Source organism: Tenrec ecaudatus, chromosome 12, assembly GCF_050624435.1.
Source record: "Tenrec ecaudatus isolate mTenEca1 chromosome 12, mTenEca1.hap1, whole genome shotgun sequence".
Taxonomy (NCBI): domain Eukaryota; kingdom Metazoa; phylum Chordata; class Mammalia; order Afrosoricida; family Tenrecidae; genus Tenrec; species Tenrec ecaudatus.
The window spans coordinates 130841152-130861046 of record NC_134541.1 but is presented as its reverse complement, the minus strand read 5'-3'; the positions used below and the strand labels follow the sequence as shown (position 1 = coordinate 130861046).

The following is a 19895-nucleotide window of genomic DNA, read 5'->3' as shown; positions in this document are numbered from 1 at the left end:
GTGTTCCGCGGAGGGGAGTAGAGGTGAGTACATTTTATATCCTTGGGCCCCATCCACTCTGAGGAGATGTGAGTGAACACAGGGGCCGTATAAATTTTTTTGATGTTGTAAATCTTTTTTAAAAATCATTTTATTGAGGGTTCATAGAGTGCTTATCACAAGCCATACGCGCATCCACTGGGTCAAGCACATGTGTACGTTTGTTGCCATCATCATTTTCAAAACATTTTCTTTCTACTTGAGCCCTTGGTATCAGCTCCTCATTTTTCCTCCTTCCCCTCCCCTCCTTCCCTCACGAACTGCTGATAATTTATCAATTATTATCTTTTCATGTCTGACAGTGACCGGTGTCTCTCTGCACCCATTTTTCTGTTGCCAGAGGGGAGAATAATTTTTGACTAAACTCCAGAGCTGCTGCTTCCTTTTTTTTTTTTTCTTTTCCCTTCGCAGAACTGACCCCTGCAGCGCTTCCTAGGAAAAATCCTCCTGCTCTGCCTCTCATCCCGCCTGGAAACCCTACCAACCCCACGGAACAATCCACCACCCCCACTAAGCCCACCACCACCACTACCACTGCCACCACCACCACCACCACCACCACCACCATCCCCACCCAAGAAACCACCGCCTCTACACAAATAAGTACTGTCTCCACACAAGGGCCCGCCGTCCCCACGGAAAATCCCACTGTTGCTACAGAAAGACCCACCCTCTCCACTGAGGAACCCACTGCCCCCATTCAGGAGTTCATCGTCCCCAATGAAGAGTCCACTCTCCCTGTTGAGAACACGCCCCCCCCGGAAGCACCTACTGTCCCCACAGAAAAACCCACCGCCCCCACGCCCCAGCCCACGACCCCCACCGAGAGACCCACCGTCCCCACTGAAAACCCTACCACTTCTACCGAGAAACCCACAGTCCCCGCCGAGAAACCCACCCCCATCAACCCCAAGACGGAGTTCATGAGCCCAGGACTCAAGCCCAGTGAGCAGGCCATGCTGATGGTGACTGTTGGAACGCCAAGTACCCTCAGCACCACTACGACCCCTAGACCGACTCCAGGTATGAGCAGGATGGAAGGGTGAAACGGCAGGAGACGGGTGTTAGGGACGGGCTACTTCCTGCAGACAAATGGCAGTCTTAGAGGAGAGATGGATCAGGCTATGGAGGCTTTAGAAGAAATTGGGACGATGGCCATTGGTGGAAGATGCCCTGGTGCCCCTGGGTGAGAAGGCCCCCGGGCAGGCGCTGGCCAGGGGCTACTGAAGAACACGCCCCTGCTGACTTCTTCCCTTGTCAATGGAGACCCAGCACACACCCCACTCCCTGAACCACCACCCACCCTCCCTCAGCCCTAAGTTTGGGGGATTTTTTTTACTGCTTCCGGCCAATGAAAGGGAGACTTAATTGGGGGCCTGGGGGCCCTGGGTCCAGGAGGACCCCACCAGCAAGGGCCGGAGGTCTGGCAGAGAGGGGCCCTTATTTAATGTTCTTTGGGGGACGCAGGTTGTTGGTGTGGCCCCACTTTTTGCCGCAGTTACCCGCTCGGGGTGGGGTGCAGGCGAGCACAACACCTGGGGCAGATCATCTTGTTGCAGTTGGTCTGGGCCAGCTGACCCTCAGACGCAGCACCAAGCGCAGGGTGCTGTCATCCGAGAGAGCTCGGCCATCCTCCAGCTGTTTACCGGCAAAAATCAGATGCTGCTGGTTCGGGGGGTGGGGGTTGGCCCCCTTGTCTTGGAGTTTAGCTTTGACATTCTCGATGCCATCACTGGGCTCAGCCTCAATTGGGGTAGGTGTGGGCATCTTGCCCGTCAGGGTCTTCACAGAGATCTGCATCTCTGCGTTGGCTGCTCAGGCTGCCTTGCTGAAGAGAAAAAGGGCCTTTTAAAAACAAACAAACAACAACAAAAACTACCGAGTTCTATTGGCACGTCTGTCATCCACATATCAGACAACTCGATGGTTCGATCCTATGAAGGAGAGTGGTACCATCTCAACCACAATCCACTTTAGAACATTGTCTCTTGTCTCATACTCAGTGCTGTTCATGCTGTTTTCTTCCTCTTCTCCTCCTCCTCCTCCTCCTCCTCCTCCTCCTCCTCCTCCTCCTCCTCCTTCTTCTTCAAAACTATTTTGGCAAAAAAATATACACACCAATGGACTTTCTGTCTCTATCGATTTGTTTATTCCTGGGAATTCTGATTTGGTAATGGGGTCCACCATTCCTGGCAACGACACCATTTGGGTTGGCCTTCTTTCACCTGGTGTCACGTTCTCCAGGGTGCACCGCGTTGTCGCGTGCCTCGTGCTCTGTTCCTCCTCTGGTCTTCTTCCTCTGACTGTGGTGGGCACAGAGGTAACCGACCACATGCCATCTCCACAGTCTCTGAGCACCCGACTCGTCCTGTTCACCCTGTTGTTCGGCCATCGCTGTCTGCTGCGCCCAAGTTTTCCCATCATCCTTAATAGAAGCTCAATGTCTCCTAAGCAATGAGTCCTCCCCCTGCCCCCATCCCTGGGGACCACAGATAAGCCCTGGCCCCTGTATGCTTCCCTAACTGTGCTCGTGCAATATCTGATGTTCGTGACTGACTTCTTTCTCCCAGCATAATGTTCTCCAGGTGCATCCAGGTGGTCGCGCGGATCAGGACATTGCTGCTCATGACGATTCCATGGCACGGATGTTCTACGTTTGGGTTTAACCCTTCATGGGGCATGTAGGCTCTTCCCCCCCCCCCCTTTATTTTTTTTGGTTGTTGTGGATAATGCTGCAGTAAACATCGGAGCAAACAAACCCTTGTTTGAAGTCTCGCTTTTTCATTCTTGGGGGCATGCGGCAAAGAGCGGAATGGCTAGGTCCGTAGGGTAAACCTGGGTTTCGTTTCTTGAGGATCTGCCACACTGCTTCCCACGTCTTAGATGCCCACCAGCGAGGGAGGAAGGCTGCCTTCTTTGCGTGGCTGGCTGCTCCAGGTCGCCTTCAAAGAGAAGCACTCAAGTTTGCGGGGAGAGGGAAGACCGGAAGGGACTCCGAGGAAGGATGTGGCGTGGAAGGTTGACTAAGGCTGTGCTTTCCCCTTAGTGACCTGTCCCTCCGATGCCCACTACGAGTCCTGTGCCTGCCCTGCATCCTGTGAGAACCGGAAGCCCACCTGTCCGCTCCCCTGCAGACCAGGCTGCGTCTGCAATCCTGGCTTTTTGTTTAGTCTCTCCAGTTGCATCCCGGCCTCTTCCTGCCACTGTTTCTACAACAACAACTACTATAAGGTAAGGCCGTTAAGTGCCCCCTGTGGTCTGGCATGATGATAGGCCGGGGAGAAGGAGCAGGATCCTGTGGTCCTTAGAGGCTCATATGTCTGTCCTTCTGTGCCTTAACGACTCATTAGGGGGTAGACCAACCATGTGATAAAGGACTCCCCTATGTTCATCCTGAGGAAAATCCGGAACTCCCGCGTATACAGAGGACACCGGACACTGAGTGACACACCTGGCACGTCCAGGGCAGAATCTGGCACCCCCAAATCTTAGACTTTCCCCCCCAAGAAACGGGGAGATCCTGATGGGTCCAAAAGAATGGGGTTCTTACCTCCCCTAATTGATGGCCCCCCCACCCTCACCCCCGGGGGCGATGCAGCAAAAGTCGCAACGATAGAGGTTGTATGCGAGTCGCACATCTGTCGTTTCCTGGTGACTACATTCAAAAGTTACAAAGGAACAGGCTGAACGAACCTTCGTGAGCGCACTAAGTTCTACCCATGGCCTCACATGTAAGCGATGCAAAACTACGAGGTCTCTGTCTTTTACACCATGGGAGAGCTCCCTGGGGATTGGTCACAGTTTATGAGCTCGATGGTCATGCTTGTCTGGCCGCCACCACACTGGATGGTTAGATCAGGAGCAGCAATTGGGCACGAATCCTTTGGCGGTTCCAGCACTCACTTTCCCGGTGACTTTGGGAAAATTCACTTAACTTTCTAATTCTATCTCCATCCCGCCTCCCTCTCTAATGTTTGAAGTGAACTTGAATGTCATCCAAGACTCCAGGTCTACGTCAATTTTACTTTCCCTCCCTGTTTCGAGCCACTCGGGCTGATCTTTAGATTCGACGGGTAAGAAATCTGGAGGGTTGGGAAAAAAAAGTTTCTTTTTAAGCCGCGACCCTCCCCTCTTGTCTTTGCTTATTTATTTCTATCTTCCTGTCTATAACAAACTGCACACTGGGATGCCCTGGGCCGTCAGAGGGTGGTTCAGATGGAATTAAATTCTGACAGGTGCCAATTATTTATGAATGCTCATTTGTACTAGCAACTTGCGATGACTCTCATGTGCAAGCTGGTCATTAAAGGTGCATGAAGCACTCATTAGCGGGACCTGCCTCTTCTCCGACCTGGAGGCTCTGCTCCTTCTTGGCACTGAACTTCAGAGAGCTTCTGTTTGCCAGGCTCGCCTCCTACCCCGATCCCCTTTAACGGCTCCCTTGGGTCTGCATCAGTGTTATGTTAGCGCCCGCCACGACCTGGGTGCCGAGATGGGTCACCGCCACCCACCGGCATCAGCCATTTCTTCCCTCTGCACTGCGTACTTATGCATTTGTCCCTCAGTAAGTGCCCATTCTCTGGCGTGCCGCACGGTCTCTGCCTCTGTGACGCTCTCCGACTGACGGACCCATTGCGTCTTGGCAGCGTCTTCCATGCAGCGAGTATTTCTTCAGTGACGGCACCCAGCAGGCCACCGTGCTCCGTGTTAGGGCCAAGACAGCACGCAGAGACAGACGTGGTCTCTGACACAGGATACTTACCAGTCAGATCCTCACAGAAAGAAACCCAACAGGGCAATGGGGGCATGGTCTCCAGAGGAAGGGTGCCAGAGCTGGGAGGATGGCCTAGTCAAGGATGTCTTCCTAAGAAAGTGACTCCAGAGGGGGCTGGTTTAGGAAGACAGAAGGGGAGAGCGCTCCAGGAGAAGAAAACCAAACCAAGCCCGCCAGCCATCAAGTCTGCACTGACTCAGAGTGACCCTGTAGGACAGGGTAGAACTGCCCCCGTGGGATTCCGAGCCGGTCCCTCTTCATGGGAATGGAGAGCCCTGTCTTCCTCCCGACGAGGGACTGTGGACTCGAGGATCACAGCCCAACGCCTATCCACGGCCCCGCTGTCCGGGCTCCCTCAGAGGAGACCGCGGCCTGTGTGAGTGCCCTGTGATGGGGAAAGGTGACCTGGGAGACCGTGGGAAGAGCGTGAGCCAGGTGAGACAGCGTCTTCTCTCTCCAGAGAAGGGGAAGCGCCCCAAGAGCTGTGGTGTGTGACTCGGGGTCCTTGTCCCCAGCTTGGAGATGAGTGGTACAGCCCCAACTGCACCGAGCGTTGCCTCTGCTCCAAGGGCAGCCGCCTGCAGTGCCAGCCGGCTCAGTGTGGGACACACAAGGTGTGCCAGCTGCAGGATGGCCAGTATGGATGCCACCCCTACGGTAAGGCCCCTTCTGCTGGCCTATTGCTCCAGTAACTCCAGGGTCCCCATCTTCCCCTTCATCAGAGGAGCTAGGGAGGGTCATTGGGGGGCGGGGTGTGTGTGTGGGAGATGGAATGAGGGGCTCTTCTGAGGGGGTGGCCGCTTCAGCGTCACCTTCCCATCGGCAGGCACCGCCACCTGCTTGACCTACGGAGACCCCCACTACCTTACCTTCGACGGGCGGCATTTCAACTTCATGGGCAAATGCACCTATGTCCTGACCCATCCCTGTAAAAAATCCGCAGGTAGGCCTGCCGCGGCCCGAGCGGAGGCTCTGGGGGCAGAAGGGCTGATCCTGGGGGCCTGTGGGCAGCGGTCAGGGGAAGGACCCGTTGGGAGGGAGGATGGGTCCTCCTGGAGGCATGGCCTCCTGGGAGGTAAGGGGTAAGAGGTCCATCCAGCAACAGGGACTTCCTCAGGCCAGAGAGACCCACAAGGAGAACACAGTCGAATGCCCGTCTCTGCATCGCTGCTCCCTTGGCAACCCCCCCTTTGAGGGACAGCGGTGTGCCTGCTGTCACGGTGGTGACTGTCCAAGATACCAGGGAGGTAGCACAGAGCATACTCCTGCCCCAGGGTGGCCTGGGCCCCCAGGTGCAGACAGATGGGCAGCTCAGAGGCTGTCCTAGGAGTCGGAGTGGATTTGTTGTGCCCAGATCATGTTTCTGTCCAGACTATGGACTGGGCAGAGCCACCTCTCTGTGGCCTCTTATCCCCTCGGTGCCAGGTGAAGGGCCTTGCCCATGGTGGACAACACCCCTCCATCCCCCAAAAAGAGGAGATTGTGGAATGACGCCCAGGTTCTCTCCATCCTCTCTCCACCCAGACCCGTACTTCAGGGTGGCGGTCAAGAATGAGGAACAAGGGCAGGAAGGGGTCTCCTGCCTGAGCAAAGTCCACGTGACCCTGCCCCAGACCACCATCACCCTGATCAAGGGAAAACGCATACTGGTGAGTCCCATCCTCCACCTCACCGTGCCAGGGCCACAGGCCTCTGGGTTGCCGTCACCCGGTGCTTACCAGCTCCTCCGGCCCTCCAGCCCCACCTGGGCATGAATAAAAATCAAACCATGATGATATGTGTCCTCTGTGAGCCTCAAACCACTCTAAGTAGTGACCGCACCTCAGGTGGGAGGCACTTTAGCTTCATGGACAAATCTACCTACCTCGTGGTCCATTCCCCGGAACATCTCGAAAGGCAGGACCCTGGAGAGGGCTGCTACGGCCTAGGTGAAGGCTCGGAGGTCGTTGGCACCTAGTGGGCAGCAGTGAAGGATGTTCTGTCTCCCAGCCATGAGTGGGTGGGTGGGAGGGGGGTTCTTCTGGATGCTCCTTGACCCTCAGGTTGCCCCTGTGCCCTGCCTTCCCAGATTGGGGGTCATCGAGTCACCCTCCCAGCCATGCCTTCTCCGGGGGTCTTCTTGGTTCAAAGTGGGCGGTTTGTGGAGCTGCAGACAGCATTGGGCTTGCGGGTGCGGTGGGATGGTGACCAGCAGCTGCATGTGACAGTGACCAGGTAAGGGGCGGAGGCGAGGTGTGCCGTTCCACCCCCCACCCCACCCCCGCCACCTCCTGCTGCTTCTCTTTCTTTTCTGCTCCCTCCTACTTGCCAGTCCTCAGCCATCAATGGGGTAGGAAGCAGAGGCAGGGATGGGGGGGTGAAACAGGGGGGCATTGTACCAGCTCTGCCCTTGGAGAGGAGCAGGCAGGAAGGCAACATTGCCTGCCCAGGAGGGTGGTGGCAGCATGAGGTCGAGGGCATGTGCTGGTGGGAATTGCCCCGAGGGCTTGATGACCTTTCAGAAGAGTGGTTGGTGGAGCCCCTGCACCCCATCTTTCAGGAGCAGCTGCTCCCCAGAGGGATAAAGGGGAGAAAGACTTAAGACCCCTGGGGGACTTGGGGTGGCTGGGAGATGGGCCCTGAGCTGGAGAAGGAGGGTGGAGGCTGATGGTGCCTGGGGGTGCGGTAGGGGAGAGGGAGGCCTGTGAGGCCCTCTTGGACCTGACACCTGGCATTGGGGACCCTTGTTCTGGGCCCTGACTTCATAATCCTGCTCCTGGACTCCCCTAGTGTCTGCGTTCGGCCCCTCCCGCCCCCGGGCCCTCGGTCTCACTTTGTCCCTGCTCTCCTTGGGGGCAGCACCTACTTTAACCAGCTGTGTGGCTTCTGTGGGAACTATGATGGCGACAGCAGCAACGACAACCAGAAGCCGGACGGGACCCTGGCCCGGGATGACGAGGACCTGGGGAACAGCTGGCAAATCGTGGAGGACCAGGATAAGGAGTGAGTGGCGTCTCCTCCCCAGGGGCCGGACCCTAGCTGGTCTCCATCCTCCTGCTCCTCTGAAGCACCGGGCACTCTCTCCCCACTCTGCTCCCCCACGCCCTGCCATCATCACCTAGTTCTGCTCCCAGGAACTCATCAGCACCCCTTCACATGCCCACCAAAACCCATACCAAACACGCGGCCGTTGAGTCGATTCCAAGTCATGTTGACCCTGCAGGACAGGACAACTGGCGCTGTGGGCTTCTGAGACTGTGAATCTTTACAGGGTGGTAGGGCTCGGTGGGGAGGCAATAGACAGCCTTCTCCTGCTCCCGCTCAGGCCCACGGCTGCTGGCAAAACCCAAACCCAAGCACCCCCCCCCCCCACTGTAGAATCTCCCCAGGATTCTCGTGGCTCTGCACCGCAGAGCAGTAGGGTGGTGTGTGGAGGGGGAGCAGGTCCCCAGGTCTTTCTTCGGCAATCCCTCTGGGAGCCCTGGAACACCCCACGTCTCACTTGGCCGCTGAGTGTGTACAGGGCCCGGCCATTGATGGCCCTCAAGTCTGCATCATGCTGAGAATGCCGCCCCGCCCCCCCCCTCCCACTTCACCCCCCCGCCATCCCCTCCTGCTGGCCAGGCTTTTCCTCTTCCTGTAGGGCTGCGGAGGGTTCCTGGTGGTTACTCCTTGAAGTGCTAACCGCAAGGTCAGCTGTTCAGGGACCACCTCTGGGCCTAAGGAGAAAGATGAGGCTGTCTACTCCAGTGCTGATTTCTGTTCTTGGAAACCCACGGGGGGCTTGTCTGCGCTGTGCTCTAGGGCAGGGGTCCTCAAACTTTTTAAACAGGGGGCCAGTTCACTGTCCCTCAGACCATTGGCAGGCTGGACTATAGTTGTTAAAAAAAAAAAAAGCAATGAACACATTTCTATGCACATTGGATGAGTCGGCTGCTGAGCAGGACAGACAGCGGCGGCGAAAACACCTGTTGAGCTGTATAAATGTCCTCGGCGGGCCGCATGTGGCCCGCGGGCCATCATTTGAGGACCCCTGCTCTAGGGCCTGTGGGCTCTGAGTTTGGTTCCTCGGTGTGGCAGGGCTGGATGTTCAGGGGCTCTCCACCAGGGGCTGACAAGAGCCAGGAGAAGGTTCCTTCCGCCTTGCCCACAGCTAGGTTGGGCCCCAGAGCTGGACTGCCAGCTTGGATTCCTAAGGGTAAGGGGATTGGGTCTCTTCCAGGTGCCAGAAAAACCTGGCCAATGCACCATCTTGTGACTCCACTTTGCATAACCAACTCCTGGGGCCCGAGTTCTGTGGACGGCTCATCGACCCGGAGGGAATATTTGGGTATGCAGCAGGGCAGGGCTGGCCGGGCAGGGCACCTTGGGGCCTGGGCTCCTGCGAGGGCCCCTCACCCGCTGTGCCTTCCTCAGGGCCTGCCTGCCACATCTGAAGCCCTTTTTCTACTACGAGAGCTGCCTGCTGGACATGTGCCACTTCCAGGGCCTACAACACATGCTGTGCTCCCAGATGGCGGCCCTCACGGAGGCCTGCCAGGAGGCCGGCCTCATGGTGAAGCCCTGGAGAGACCCCCAGTTCTGCCGTGAGTTGTGCCAAGAACAGGGCAGAGGGTACAGGGCCCCTCTCCCTCGGACATGGGCCTAGTAGAGTCTCAGAACCCAGCGGGGTGTCCGTTCAAGCTCGACGTGGGGGTGGAGGGGATTGGTTCGCCCAGTTGCTTTCCTGCACTTTACACACAGGGAAATCTGCCAGGGGGTGGGCAGGGTGGGGGGGGCCGAGGAATTCACAAAGACACCTGCAATCTCAGAAAGCCCCCTGAGCCACAAGAAGCGGTGTGGTATGAACTTGGACCTGTTTTTCTGGGTGCCCTGCCACCAAAGGTCCACCCAGAGTCCAGATACATGCTGTGTGGGACCCACGGACATGGCTCCGTTTCCTTGGTGTCTGGGTCCCCAAAGCAGCCCTGTGAGGCTCTTCCATCCTGGGCCGCACGGTGGTTGGTCGGTGGTGACTCCTTGGTCCCACACCTTGAAGGCAGGATCTCCTGGCCAAGGGCACTAACCCACACTTCTCCCATCAACTCACTCTCCTTAAGACAACATCAAGGGCGCAAGCAGAGGGACCCACCCCGTCAGGCTGTAACTGAGCCAGGCACAAAGCCACAACTGTCACCTAACGTGTTGCCCACCCCGAGTCCAGATGCCCCTTGTGTTAGTCTGGGTAGACTAGATAAACAAATTCATAGACACACACATGTATATAAGGAAGAGGTTTATATATAAGAGCAATTGTACATTCAGGAAGCATCCCAGTCCAGTCCAGTCCAAGTCCATAAGTCCGATCCTAGCCCATATGCCCGATACCAATCTACAAAGTCCTCTTCAGGCTCACGAAACACATGCGATGAAGACAAAGGCAGGATGACCACAAGCCAGTAGGTAGGAAGTCTTTGGGTCCAGTGACGTTGTAAGCATCTCAGCACCGACAAGGGGGTCTCTGTGGCTTCTCCGGCTTCAGAGGTCTGGTTGCATCCATGTGGCCTGGCTTCTGCAATGTCTCCCAGGGAGTAGCAGAGAGAGAGGTGTCTTCCGCCTCCAAGGAGGGAGCACCAGATTTCCCAGGAGAAGGCCACGCCCACACAGAAGTCTCATTGACTTTCTCCAGATTTGGACTCCACCCCTACATTCTTAGTCCTTAAATTGACACCAGATTAGGTGACTAACGCACTCCTCCTCAGCACCGATGGCAAAGTCAACTACTGAGAAAGGGGGTCGCAAAAGGGATATGGGGAAGAGACCGTTCTTGACAGTAAATGGGCAGAGGGCAGCCCTGAGGGGTTGTGATGGGGCAGGGGGCAGGCAGCAATGCTGCGATGGACTCTCTCAACACAGCCCCCCCACCCCCTGCTGCTCTCTGTGTGTTTTTGTCCCCCCCACCTCCCACCAGCTCTGGCCTGCCCATCCAACAGCAGGTACTCCCTATGCACCAAGTCCTGTCCTGACACCTGCTACTCCGGCTTCTCGGGCATGGCCTGCCCCGACCGCTGTGTCGAGGGCTGTGAGTGCAACCCTGGCTTCGTCCTCAGCGGCCTGCAGTGCGTCCCCAAAGACAAGTGCGGGTGTCTGCGCTCCCCAGGGTCCTACGTGAAGGTGAGCAGCCAGAGGTGGCCCCCTCACCCCTCCAGCCAAACGCTTACAAGCCCGGGCAATAGCAAAAAGCAGGGGGCTGGCAGACGGTTGGGGCCCTCTAGCTGGCAGCCGGTCCCCTCTTTCTCTTTGGTTTCAGTCCCCATTAGGCAGCCTGCACAATGGCTCCCCCCAGCGCTCCCCTCATTCGGAACTTGAGACCCCTGGGTCTCTTCCCTCTGTCTTTTCTGCCTTTCCTCCCACCCTCTGCTCCCATCTCTGTTTCCTCAGGCTCCAGATCTCCCTGCCCTCCTCTTTCTGGGAGCCCTGGCGGTGTAGTGGGTTATGCACAGAGTGTTGGCAGTTCAAACCCACCACCTGCTCCAGAGACAAGGCTGAGAGGATTTGAAGTCTCAGATGCCCCGCAAAGGGGGAGGTAGTTCTGCTCTGTCCTGTAGGGGTTCTGGAGTCCTGATCTGCTTGATGGCAGGGAGCTGGAGCTTTTTGCGGTCCTGCCTCTATCTCGGTAGTGCTTTAAAAAAAATCATTTTATCTGGGGCTCATACAACTCTTTAAAAAAATCATTTTATTGGGGGCTTGTACACTTCTTATCACAATCCGTCCATTGAGCCAAGCACATTTGTACATTTGTTGCCCTCATCATTCTCAAAACATTTTCTTTCTACATGAGCCCTTTGGTATCCGCTCCTCCTCATCTCCGCCCTCGTGAACCCTTGATAATTTATAAATTATTTTTGTTTTCATATGTCACACTGCCCGTGGTCTCCCTTCACCTACGTTTCTGCTGTTCGTCCCCCTGGAGTGGGGGCCGGGGGAGGAAGGGAGGCTGACGTCTCTCATGGCAATCCATTCCCCTTTCTCCCGAGTACCAGCTAGTGGTTTAAAATTGCTGACCTCAAAGTTAGCAACCCAACACGCGACCCCAGGACTTCCCTTCCCACGGCCCCTGAAACGCTTCCCCCTCTGGAAACCTCCCCAGGTGCAGGCTGCGGGGTCTGGCCCTGGGCTGCCTTGTAGGAGTGCCAGGTGTATTGGAACACAAGTTGCTCGTGATGTGCTTGTCCCCTGCCCCACCCAGGGGTGTGAGTCTGTTGGGACAGTCCCCTTGTCCACCTTGCTCAGAGCCGAGTCCCTCCCTCCTAGCGTGCTACAGCAGGCTAGAGAGCCGTCGGCTGAACCACGGACCAGAAGTGTCCATAAGCCAATGGGGACCACGCTTGCCCCCATGAAGCTTTAAGCCTATAGGTGGCAGGAGCCAGGCTCCCCGCCCCCCCCCCCCCCCCCCCCCGGCCATCCAGGCAGCGGCGGCAGACCTGTGGGTGAGCTCTGGTCCCTCTCTCCTCCCGCAGGCCGGGGAGAGCTGGTATAAAGAAGGTTGCAAGGAGCGCTGCCACTGTGAGGCGGGCAATAACATCCACTGTGTGCCTTGGCAGTGTGGGCCCTGGGAAGTCTGCATCCTGCAAGCTGGCGTCTACGGCTGCCACGCCCAAGGTGAGCGGCCGCGGGGACAGTGACTGGCCGTGGGGGATGACCAGGCCTGGAGGTGTCTTCTCCTCAGAGTCCAAGCAGTGCCTTCCGGGGGCAGACACTCCCCCGCCGCCTTGTCATCCGCAAGCCAAGCAGATCACACCTCCCAGAGACACACAAATGGTCGGGGGTGGGGTAGGGGGCTGGGCGTTGTTACTATCCCAATCTGGACTCACCAAGATGGCCGCTCTGGGGCTGGGGTCTCAGAGTGTGACAGTGACTCTCTGAACCCCCTTCCCCCCCCCGTACCCCTGCTGCTACCCCAGGGATCGGTATCTGCAGCATCTCCGGGGACCCTCACTACGTGACCTTTGACGGGGCCCTGCACCACTTCATGGGCACCTGCACCTACCTGTTGACGAAGCTTTGCCTGGTGGAGCCCCAGGAGAGCTACTTCACTGTGAGCGCCACCAACGAGAACCGAGGCGGGGACGTGGGGGTCTCTTACGTCAAGGCTGTCCACGTGCAGACCTTCAACGTGCAGCTCTCGCTGATCAAGGGCCGCAAGGTCATGGTGCGAGCCTCAGCCCCCACGCTGCCCTCGCCTGCCCGGCTCCTCCGCCCTGCGCCTTTCCTGCCCCCACCTGTGGTGCCTGAGGCCCCTCACAGCAGACCCCAAACCCTTGTTGTGTGGCCTGCCCCCTCCGACAGTGAGAGCCCCCCCTGCCTCCCTCCTCATCTGGAGTCCCCGGTTCCCATATGACGCGCCTCCCGCGTCCTCTCTGTCCTGCAGCTGAACAACCGCCGGGTGGCCCTGCCTCTGTGGCTGGCTCAAGGCCAGATGAGCGTGGCACTCAGTGGCTCCTTCATCCTGGTCCAAACGGACTTTGGGCTTCGGGTTCGATACGATGGGAGCCACTTGGTGGACGTGACGGTGCCCTCCACCTATGTCGGCCGGCTCTGCGGGCTGTGTGGTGAGTCTCCCTGGCTCCTCGAGGAGTCAAGCCCTAAGCCTAGTCCTCTAGACACTGACAGCCGGTGCCCTAAGTGCTCAGCCACAGAGGACACTGACCAGGGGGACACAGAGGTAAAGAAAGAGCTGGCTTCGTGCATGGACGCTGAGTGACCTGAGTGAGCTGTGAAGAAGCCCGGTTGCTGGAGCCGGGTGCCAGCGCTCCCTCCCCTCTCCTTCCTCACTTCCCCAGGGAATTTCAACAACAACAGCTCCGATGACAACCTAGGTCCGGATAAAAAGCCAGCCGAAAGCTCTGTCCAGTTGGGTGCAGCCTGGCTGTTACCTTCTGCCTCTGAATCTGGGTGAGCAGCAAACTGGGAGTTGCGGACGGGGAGCTGGACCTCTGAGATCAGCCTGTGTGCTCCCCACCCCCCCCCCCCCACACACACACACTCCTGGTGTTGGCCTGCACCCTGCTCTCTTGAGCCTGGAGTTGGTTAAAAAAAAGGGGGGGGAAGTGGTTCTGACCTCCCAGGACCATGCCTGCTGGGTCTTCCCTTATGGAATGATCTTGTTAAGCCGTCTGCCCGGCGTCCAACCTGTGTCCTACCTGCTGTGTTTTCTGACTTTCCCACCAGAGGGATGCCGTTTTTTTGTCCTCCACCCCCCTTCCTACCCCCCCCTCCACTTGCTTCTTCTTGGGGTCTGGAACTCTAACCCCTGCCCCCCTTCCCTGTCTCGGCTCATTCAGCTGCTTTGTTGCGGGTGGCAAGACCCCCAACTGCCCAGAGAAAGGTGTGACCAAGGTCTGGAACAGGAACTGCGAGATTTTGATCAGTCCTTATGGTAAGCCACATCCCCTCCTGGCCCCTTTACCCACCCCCAGAAGAGGAGAGGAAGGTGGGAGGCTGGTCGCTAACAGAGAAAGAGCCAGGAGGCTGAAACCCAGGAACCAGAAAAGTCAGAAAGGATAACCCAATGCAGACTCACTGCCAGTGAACTCGGTTCCGAGTCAGAGTGACCCGATAGGACAGGGTCGACCTGCCCTATGAGTTTCTTAAGGGAGTGGAAAGCCCGCCTTTCTCCCTTGGAGAGGCTGGTGGATTTGAACAACTGACTCCGTGAATTGCAGCCCAATGCATCCCCGCGGTGCCACAGGCCCCTCAGGAGGAAGGTGAGGGGAAATGCTGGCACCGAGTCTCCTTTCCCGGGCCCTTCCTTGTGTCACAGGGAAGAGGTTCTTGGAAGACAACATGGGTCTTGCCTGATGTGGGTGCAGAAGACGCCTCTGCAAAGCTTCGAGGGCCTGCTTCCCTCCATGGCCCACCTCCCTCCCCCCACCTTCTAGGACCCTTCTCCCAGTGCCACGAGGTGGTGTCCCCGAAAAACAGCTTCAACAGTTGTGTGGATGGACAATCTGGGACCCATGGGGACACCCTGGCCCTGTGCCGCTCCCTGCAGGCCTACGTGGCCCTCTGCGCCCAGGCTGGCCGACCCCTGACCTGGCGGAATAGCACCTTCTGCCGTGAGTGACGTGGCTACCTGTTCCCACAGCCCGGCGGCATTCTGCTGCGCCCCCCTGTCTCCTCTTTCTTGCTAAAATGCTGCCGCTCTGATCCTGCCCTGGGAGCCCTGGTGGTGTAGTGGCTCCTCCCTGGGCTGCTAACCACAAGGTCAGCAGGTCAAAGCCACCAGCTGCTCCTTGGGAGAGAGATGAGGCTGTCTACTCCCACCAGGAGTCTCAGAAACCCACCAGGGCAGTTCTACCCAGTCCTGTGGGGTCCCTATGAGTCAGAACCCACTCGGCGTCTGGGAGTATGGGGTTGGGTTGTCCTTCTCTGACTCTCTCAGCCTGGCCCTCTGCCCCAACATGGGACCCTCCTCTCTGTGCCCGATCTGCACCCTCCATGGGCTCCTTACAGGGATGGCCTCCTTCCCCCGGCCAGCTCTCGCCCCTTCTAGCTCCCGAGGTTGGGGAGAGCTAGAAATGCCACCCAGGCCCTCCCTGATTTGGTCTCTCTTCTTAGCTCTCAAGTGCCCACCTGGCAGCAGGTACAGCCCTTGTACCAACCCCTGCCCAACCACCTGCCTCAGCATGGACAATCCAAGAGAATGCCCGCTCAGCCTGCCCTGTGCCGAGGGCTGTGAGTGCCAGCGAGGCCACGTTCTGAGCGGGATCTCCTGTGTGCCCCTCAGCCAGTGTGGCTGCACCGACAAGCAGGGCTCCTACCACCCGGTGAGAGCGCTGCAGCCGCCGCCCATGGCCCCCCTTCACAGCGCTCTAAGTCCAGGGGCAAGCTAAGCCCAGGCCAGGAAGCAGGAGGGCTCAGAGCCTTAGACAAGGTTGGCTAGACCAGTGCAGGCCTCGAGGAGGGAGCCTGGTGGGGAGGGGCTCCAGAGGGCCTTGGGGGCTCTGGTAGAGATAGCTGTCCTGTGGGTTGCATGTGTCGAACCAGGTGCATTTATGGAATGTTGTTAGGAGCCAGGGAGTTGGCTCCGACCCACAGCGACCCCGTGCACCACAGAAGGAAACACTGCCTGGTCCCACGCCGTCCTCACAACGGTTCCTACGCTTGAGCCAACCTGTGAATCCATCTCCTCTTTGTCGCGTCCCCTCCACTTTACCAAGCACGATGTCCTTCTCCGAGGACTAGTCTCTCTTAGCAATATGTCTGAACTATGTAAGAAGAAGTCTTTCCATCCTTGCCTCTAAGGAGCACTCTGGTCTTACTTCTTCCAAGACACATCGGTTTGTCCTCTGCACAGTCCACGATGTTTCCCACGTTCTTCTCCAGCACCGCAGTCCCAACGCATCCATTCTTCTTCCGCCTTCCTTATCGAGTGTCCACCTTTCATGCGCCTGGGAGGCGATGGAAGAGACCATGGCTTGGGTGATGCGCATCTTAGTCCTCCAGGAAACATCCTTGTGCTTCAAGACTCTAGAAAGGCTGGGTGCACACACAGCAGATTTCCCTGATGCGGCACGTCTTTGGAGCTCTTGACTGCCGCTTCCATGAGCACTCACTGAGGATCCAAGCCAGACAAGACCTGTGGTCCACATCATCTCCATGTGTGGGCTCACGTGTGCCCACAGCTGCCGGTCTTCCCCCAGCCTGAGGGGCGACCCACATTGCCCTGGCGGGAAAGGGCAGAAACAGTTTACATGCTATTGCTTTTAAAATTGCCTGAGTTTGGCCCCCATTATTTTGCCTGCGCTCGTTTAATTTGTATTGAAATGTTGGGGGCAGCCGGGGAGCAAATGGACGAGGAAGATGCTGTGCAAGTGAGCCTCCTGGCATCCACACGAACAACCCATGAAGTTCACTCATTTTAGGTTCTTTTGCTTTCCTGGTTTTTCCCCACCTTTAATTCTTGCCTATCTTGCATGTGTTATACAAACAGTTAACAGGAAATGACTTGAGATGACGACTTGCGTTGTTTAATGTCTTATGAAATGTTCATGAACGATCCATGTATAAATTTTAAAATTTATTTATTAATCATTTTATTGGGCGGGGGGCTCTTACAAATCTGATGACAATCCATCATTCAATTGTAGGACGCGCCCTTGTACATAGGCTGCCATCAACTTTTCCAAAACATTTTCTTTCTATTTGAGCCCTTGGAATCAGCTCCTCTCTTTCCTCCTCCCTCCCTCCCTCCCTCCCTCCCTCGCTTCCTCGTGACTCCTTGATCAATTATATATTATTGTGGCTATTTTGTGTCTTACCCTGTCCGTTGTCTCCCTTCACCCACATTTCTGTTATTTGTCCCCATGGGGTGGGGGTGGGTTATATATCCAACCTTGTAATAGGTTCCCAAGCACAGTTGTTAAAAACATGTATTAAGTTGACGTCAGGAGAGTAAAATTGTTATGAATGGATTTTTTCAAGAAGGCCTTGGGGATCCCCTTGGGGGACTTGGGGGGCCCATCTCTGGCTTCTATGTCTCCCAGGTCGGAGAGCGCTGGTATGCAGACAGCACCTGTTCCACACTCTGTACCTGCTCCAGCCAAAACAACATCACCTGCAGCCACACCAGATGTAGCCCCACCCAGATGTGTTGGCCCCTTGACGGGCTGCTCCGCTGCCGGTCCTCAGGTAGGAAGGCTGGGGACCCACTGAGGAGCCCGTTGTTCTCCCAGCCACCAAGACAAGAGCCACCCATGGCCACACCACCTCCCTGTCTTCCGGAGCACTCGAGGTGGTCCAGGAGCCTTTGGAAGGATAGGATGACCTCCCCACTGTGGGAAAGTGCTGCCCAAGGTTGACCCATCGTGAGCTTGCACCCATCACCCTAAGGGGGTCGTATTCTAACACCCCCTTAGCAGAATCATCCCCTCTGCCTGTAAGCCCCTCCACCCCCCAGCTTACGGCCTTCTTGAGTCTTTTCCTGAAAGTAATTTCGTTTCCCTCTGGACACCCCACCACTTTTTCATGAAGGTGGGAGAAACTCAAAGTCACTTCTTCTGGGATCCTGTGCTCGCCGCAGGACAGCGTCCCTAGTCCGTCTCCTTCCCTCCCCGCAGGTCTGGTGGGAGTGTGCCACGTCTCAGGAGACCCCAACTACGTGAGCTTTGACGGCAGTTACCACTCCTTCCGGGGCACCTGCACTTACATCCTGGCCCAGGTGTGCCACCCCAACCTGAACCTGCCTTTCTTCAAGATCAGTGCCAAGAATGAGAAGCAGAGTGGCCACACCCCAGCTTACTACCTGCACCACATCAACATTTACATCCACGGGACCCACATCGTCCTGCAGAGGGACCATCACGTGCTGGTGAACGGGGCAGCGGGACGTGGGCGGGGAAGGAGGTAGGGGACCCTGAGAGAGGACCCACTCCACTGCGTGTCCTCCTAGTCACGGGCGCCCCCTTCCTCGACAGGTTAACGGCAAACCAGTCACGCTCCCCGTGACCCAGATCCGGCACATGACCATCTCTATCAATGGCATCTATACCGTGTTCAAATCCACCTTGGGAGTGCTGGTCAAGTTTGACGGCAATCATCTCTTAGAGATCCAAATCCCCAAAGCCTACTATCAAAAGGTGAAGGCGCAGCCTGGCCTTCTTCCAGGGGAAGTAGCCTAGGAGGGGTCCTGGATGTCCCCCTGAAACCCCCCCAAGGCCACAGAAGTCATTCCCCAGGAAGGGGGAAGGCTGGTGGTGCACCTCCCTGCCTAGAGAGGAAAAGCGACCATCTGTGGCCCGTCAGCACCGAACACGCCCTCTGCTCATGCAGGTCTGTGGTGTGTGTGGGAACTTCAACGGTGAGGAAGAGGACGAACTCATGATGCCCAATGACGAACTAGCCCAGAATGACATCGAATTTGGGAACAGCTGGAAAGATGCGGATGACTCCGACCCAAAGTGATTTATCCCCCCCGAGACGCTCTTATCTTTTCATGATAACAAGAGTTTAGGAATCTAGACTGTCTGGCACGCCTGGTCCAGGAAGACCAGGATAATCCTAGATGTCTGCCGTTTGAGGGAGGATGGGTCTCGGGGCCCAGGGTTGCTGCAGCCAGTGTGGGGAATGAGGACAGTGTCCTTTCTTGGTTCCGGAACATGGGAGAGAACGGAGGCGACATGGGAGGTTGGCCGGAGCTGGGACAGGGGTTTCCCAGGGAGGAGAGGTAACATTGGGGGAGGGGGGTGTCTGAGAGTTCTTCCAGGGTCTCTGCCCCAAATTGTCTGCATGGAGGGGGCAGGGCAGTGGCCATCCCTGGGTTGACCCTCTTTCTTCCCTTCCCAGTTGCCTACAAAATGACCGGGAGGTTCGGCTGGAACACCGGGAGAACCCGCATCGGAACTGCAAGCCAGATGACATCACGAGGGCCCAGCAGCAATGCCAAGCAGCCTTCCAGGGATCCGGCTGGTCAGAATGCACCACCCAGATGACCCCCAGGTCCTTCCTGACCGGCTGCACCTACAACCTCTGTGAGCTTGGAGGAGGGAGCCATGCCATCTGTGACGCCCTGCAAGCCTTTGGGGTTGCCTGCCAGACCCAAGGGTTCAGGCCCCCATTTTGGAGAAACAACACTTTCTGTCGTGAGTTGCCCCCCCCCCTTGGCCTGCCCCAAATACAGCCACTAAGCTCCCCTCTGAGTTGCTCCAAATCCCGTTTCTTTCTATGTGCCCCTGAAAGCTCACACCCCCACTCTTCTTCCTCCGTTGCTCCTGACCTGTTTCAGACCCCGTCCTCTCCCCCTGCCACCAGGGCTGCCCGTTGGCGACTGTTTGTTGAGTCCATTGCCAACGCTCTCTTCCTAAAGCCGGTTCCCCTGCGTGGCTGTTCCCTCCCAGCAACCATGTGTCATCACAACAGACACCACAGCCGCACTCAGCATCCCCAAGGTGGTGGCCCCACACGGCCCGTCTCCAGCCGCTCTGTTCCCTGCCGCAAAGCCCCTCCACCTTCTCCCTCTGGGGCAGAGGGCGACTTCCTCATCACGAATGTCCTTCCTTAGTATAAAGATGTTTCCAGGTATCACTCACATACGATCATACCCTTTGAAAAGTGTTTTCAGTAC

The 19895-nt window shown here is 57.1% G+C and overlaps 1 protein-coding gene across 1 annotated transcript in view; it reads left to right on the top strand.

Moving 5' to 3' along the window:
• Positions 1–19895, top strand: part of ZAN (zonadhesin) — a 46328-nt gene that overhangs the window by 11399 nt on the left and 15034 nt on the right. The window contains 23 exon segments of the mRNA XM_075528168.1: positions 661–1023; positions 1613–1792; positions 3086–3270; positions 5329–5470; positions 5640–5756; positions 6338–6462; positions 6882–7027; positions 7652–7795; positions 9015–9122; positions 9209–9378; positions 10743–10945; positions 12292–12433; positions 12736–12983; positions 13203–13383; positions 13615–13726; positions 14116–14210; positions 14713–14889; positions 15392–15600; positions 17320–17464; positions 17893–18143; positions 18250–18411; positions 18605–18732; positions 19118–19413. Coding sequence (XP_075384283.1) covers positions 661–1023; positions 1613–1792; positions 3086–3270; positions 5329–5470; positions 5640–5756; positions 6338–6462; positions 6882–7027; positions 7652–7795; positions 9015–9122; positions 9209–9378; positions 10743–10945; positions 12292–12433; positions 12736–12983; positions 13203–13383; positions 13615–13726; positions 14116–14210; positions 14713–14889; positions 15392–15600; positions 17320–17464; positions 17893–18143; positions 18250–18411; positions 18605–18732; positions 19118–19413 — 4029 coding nt within the window.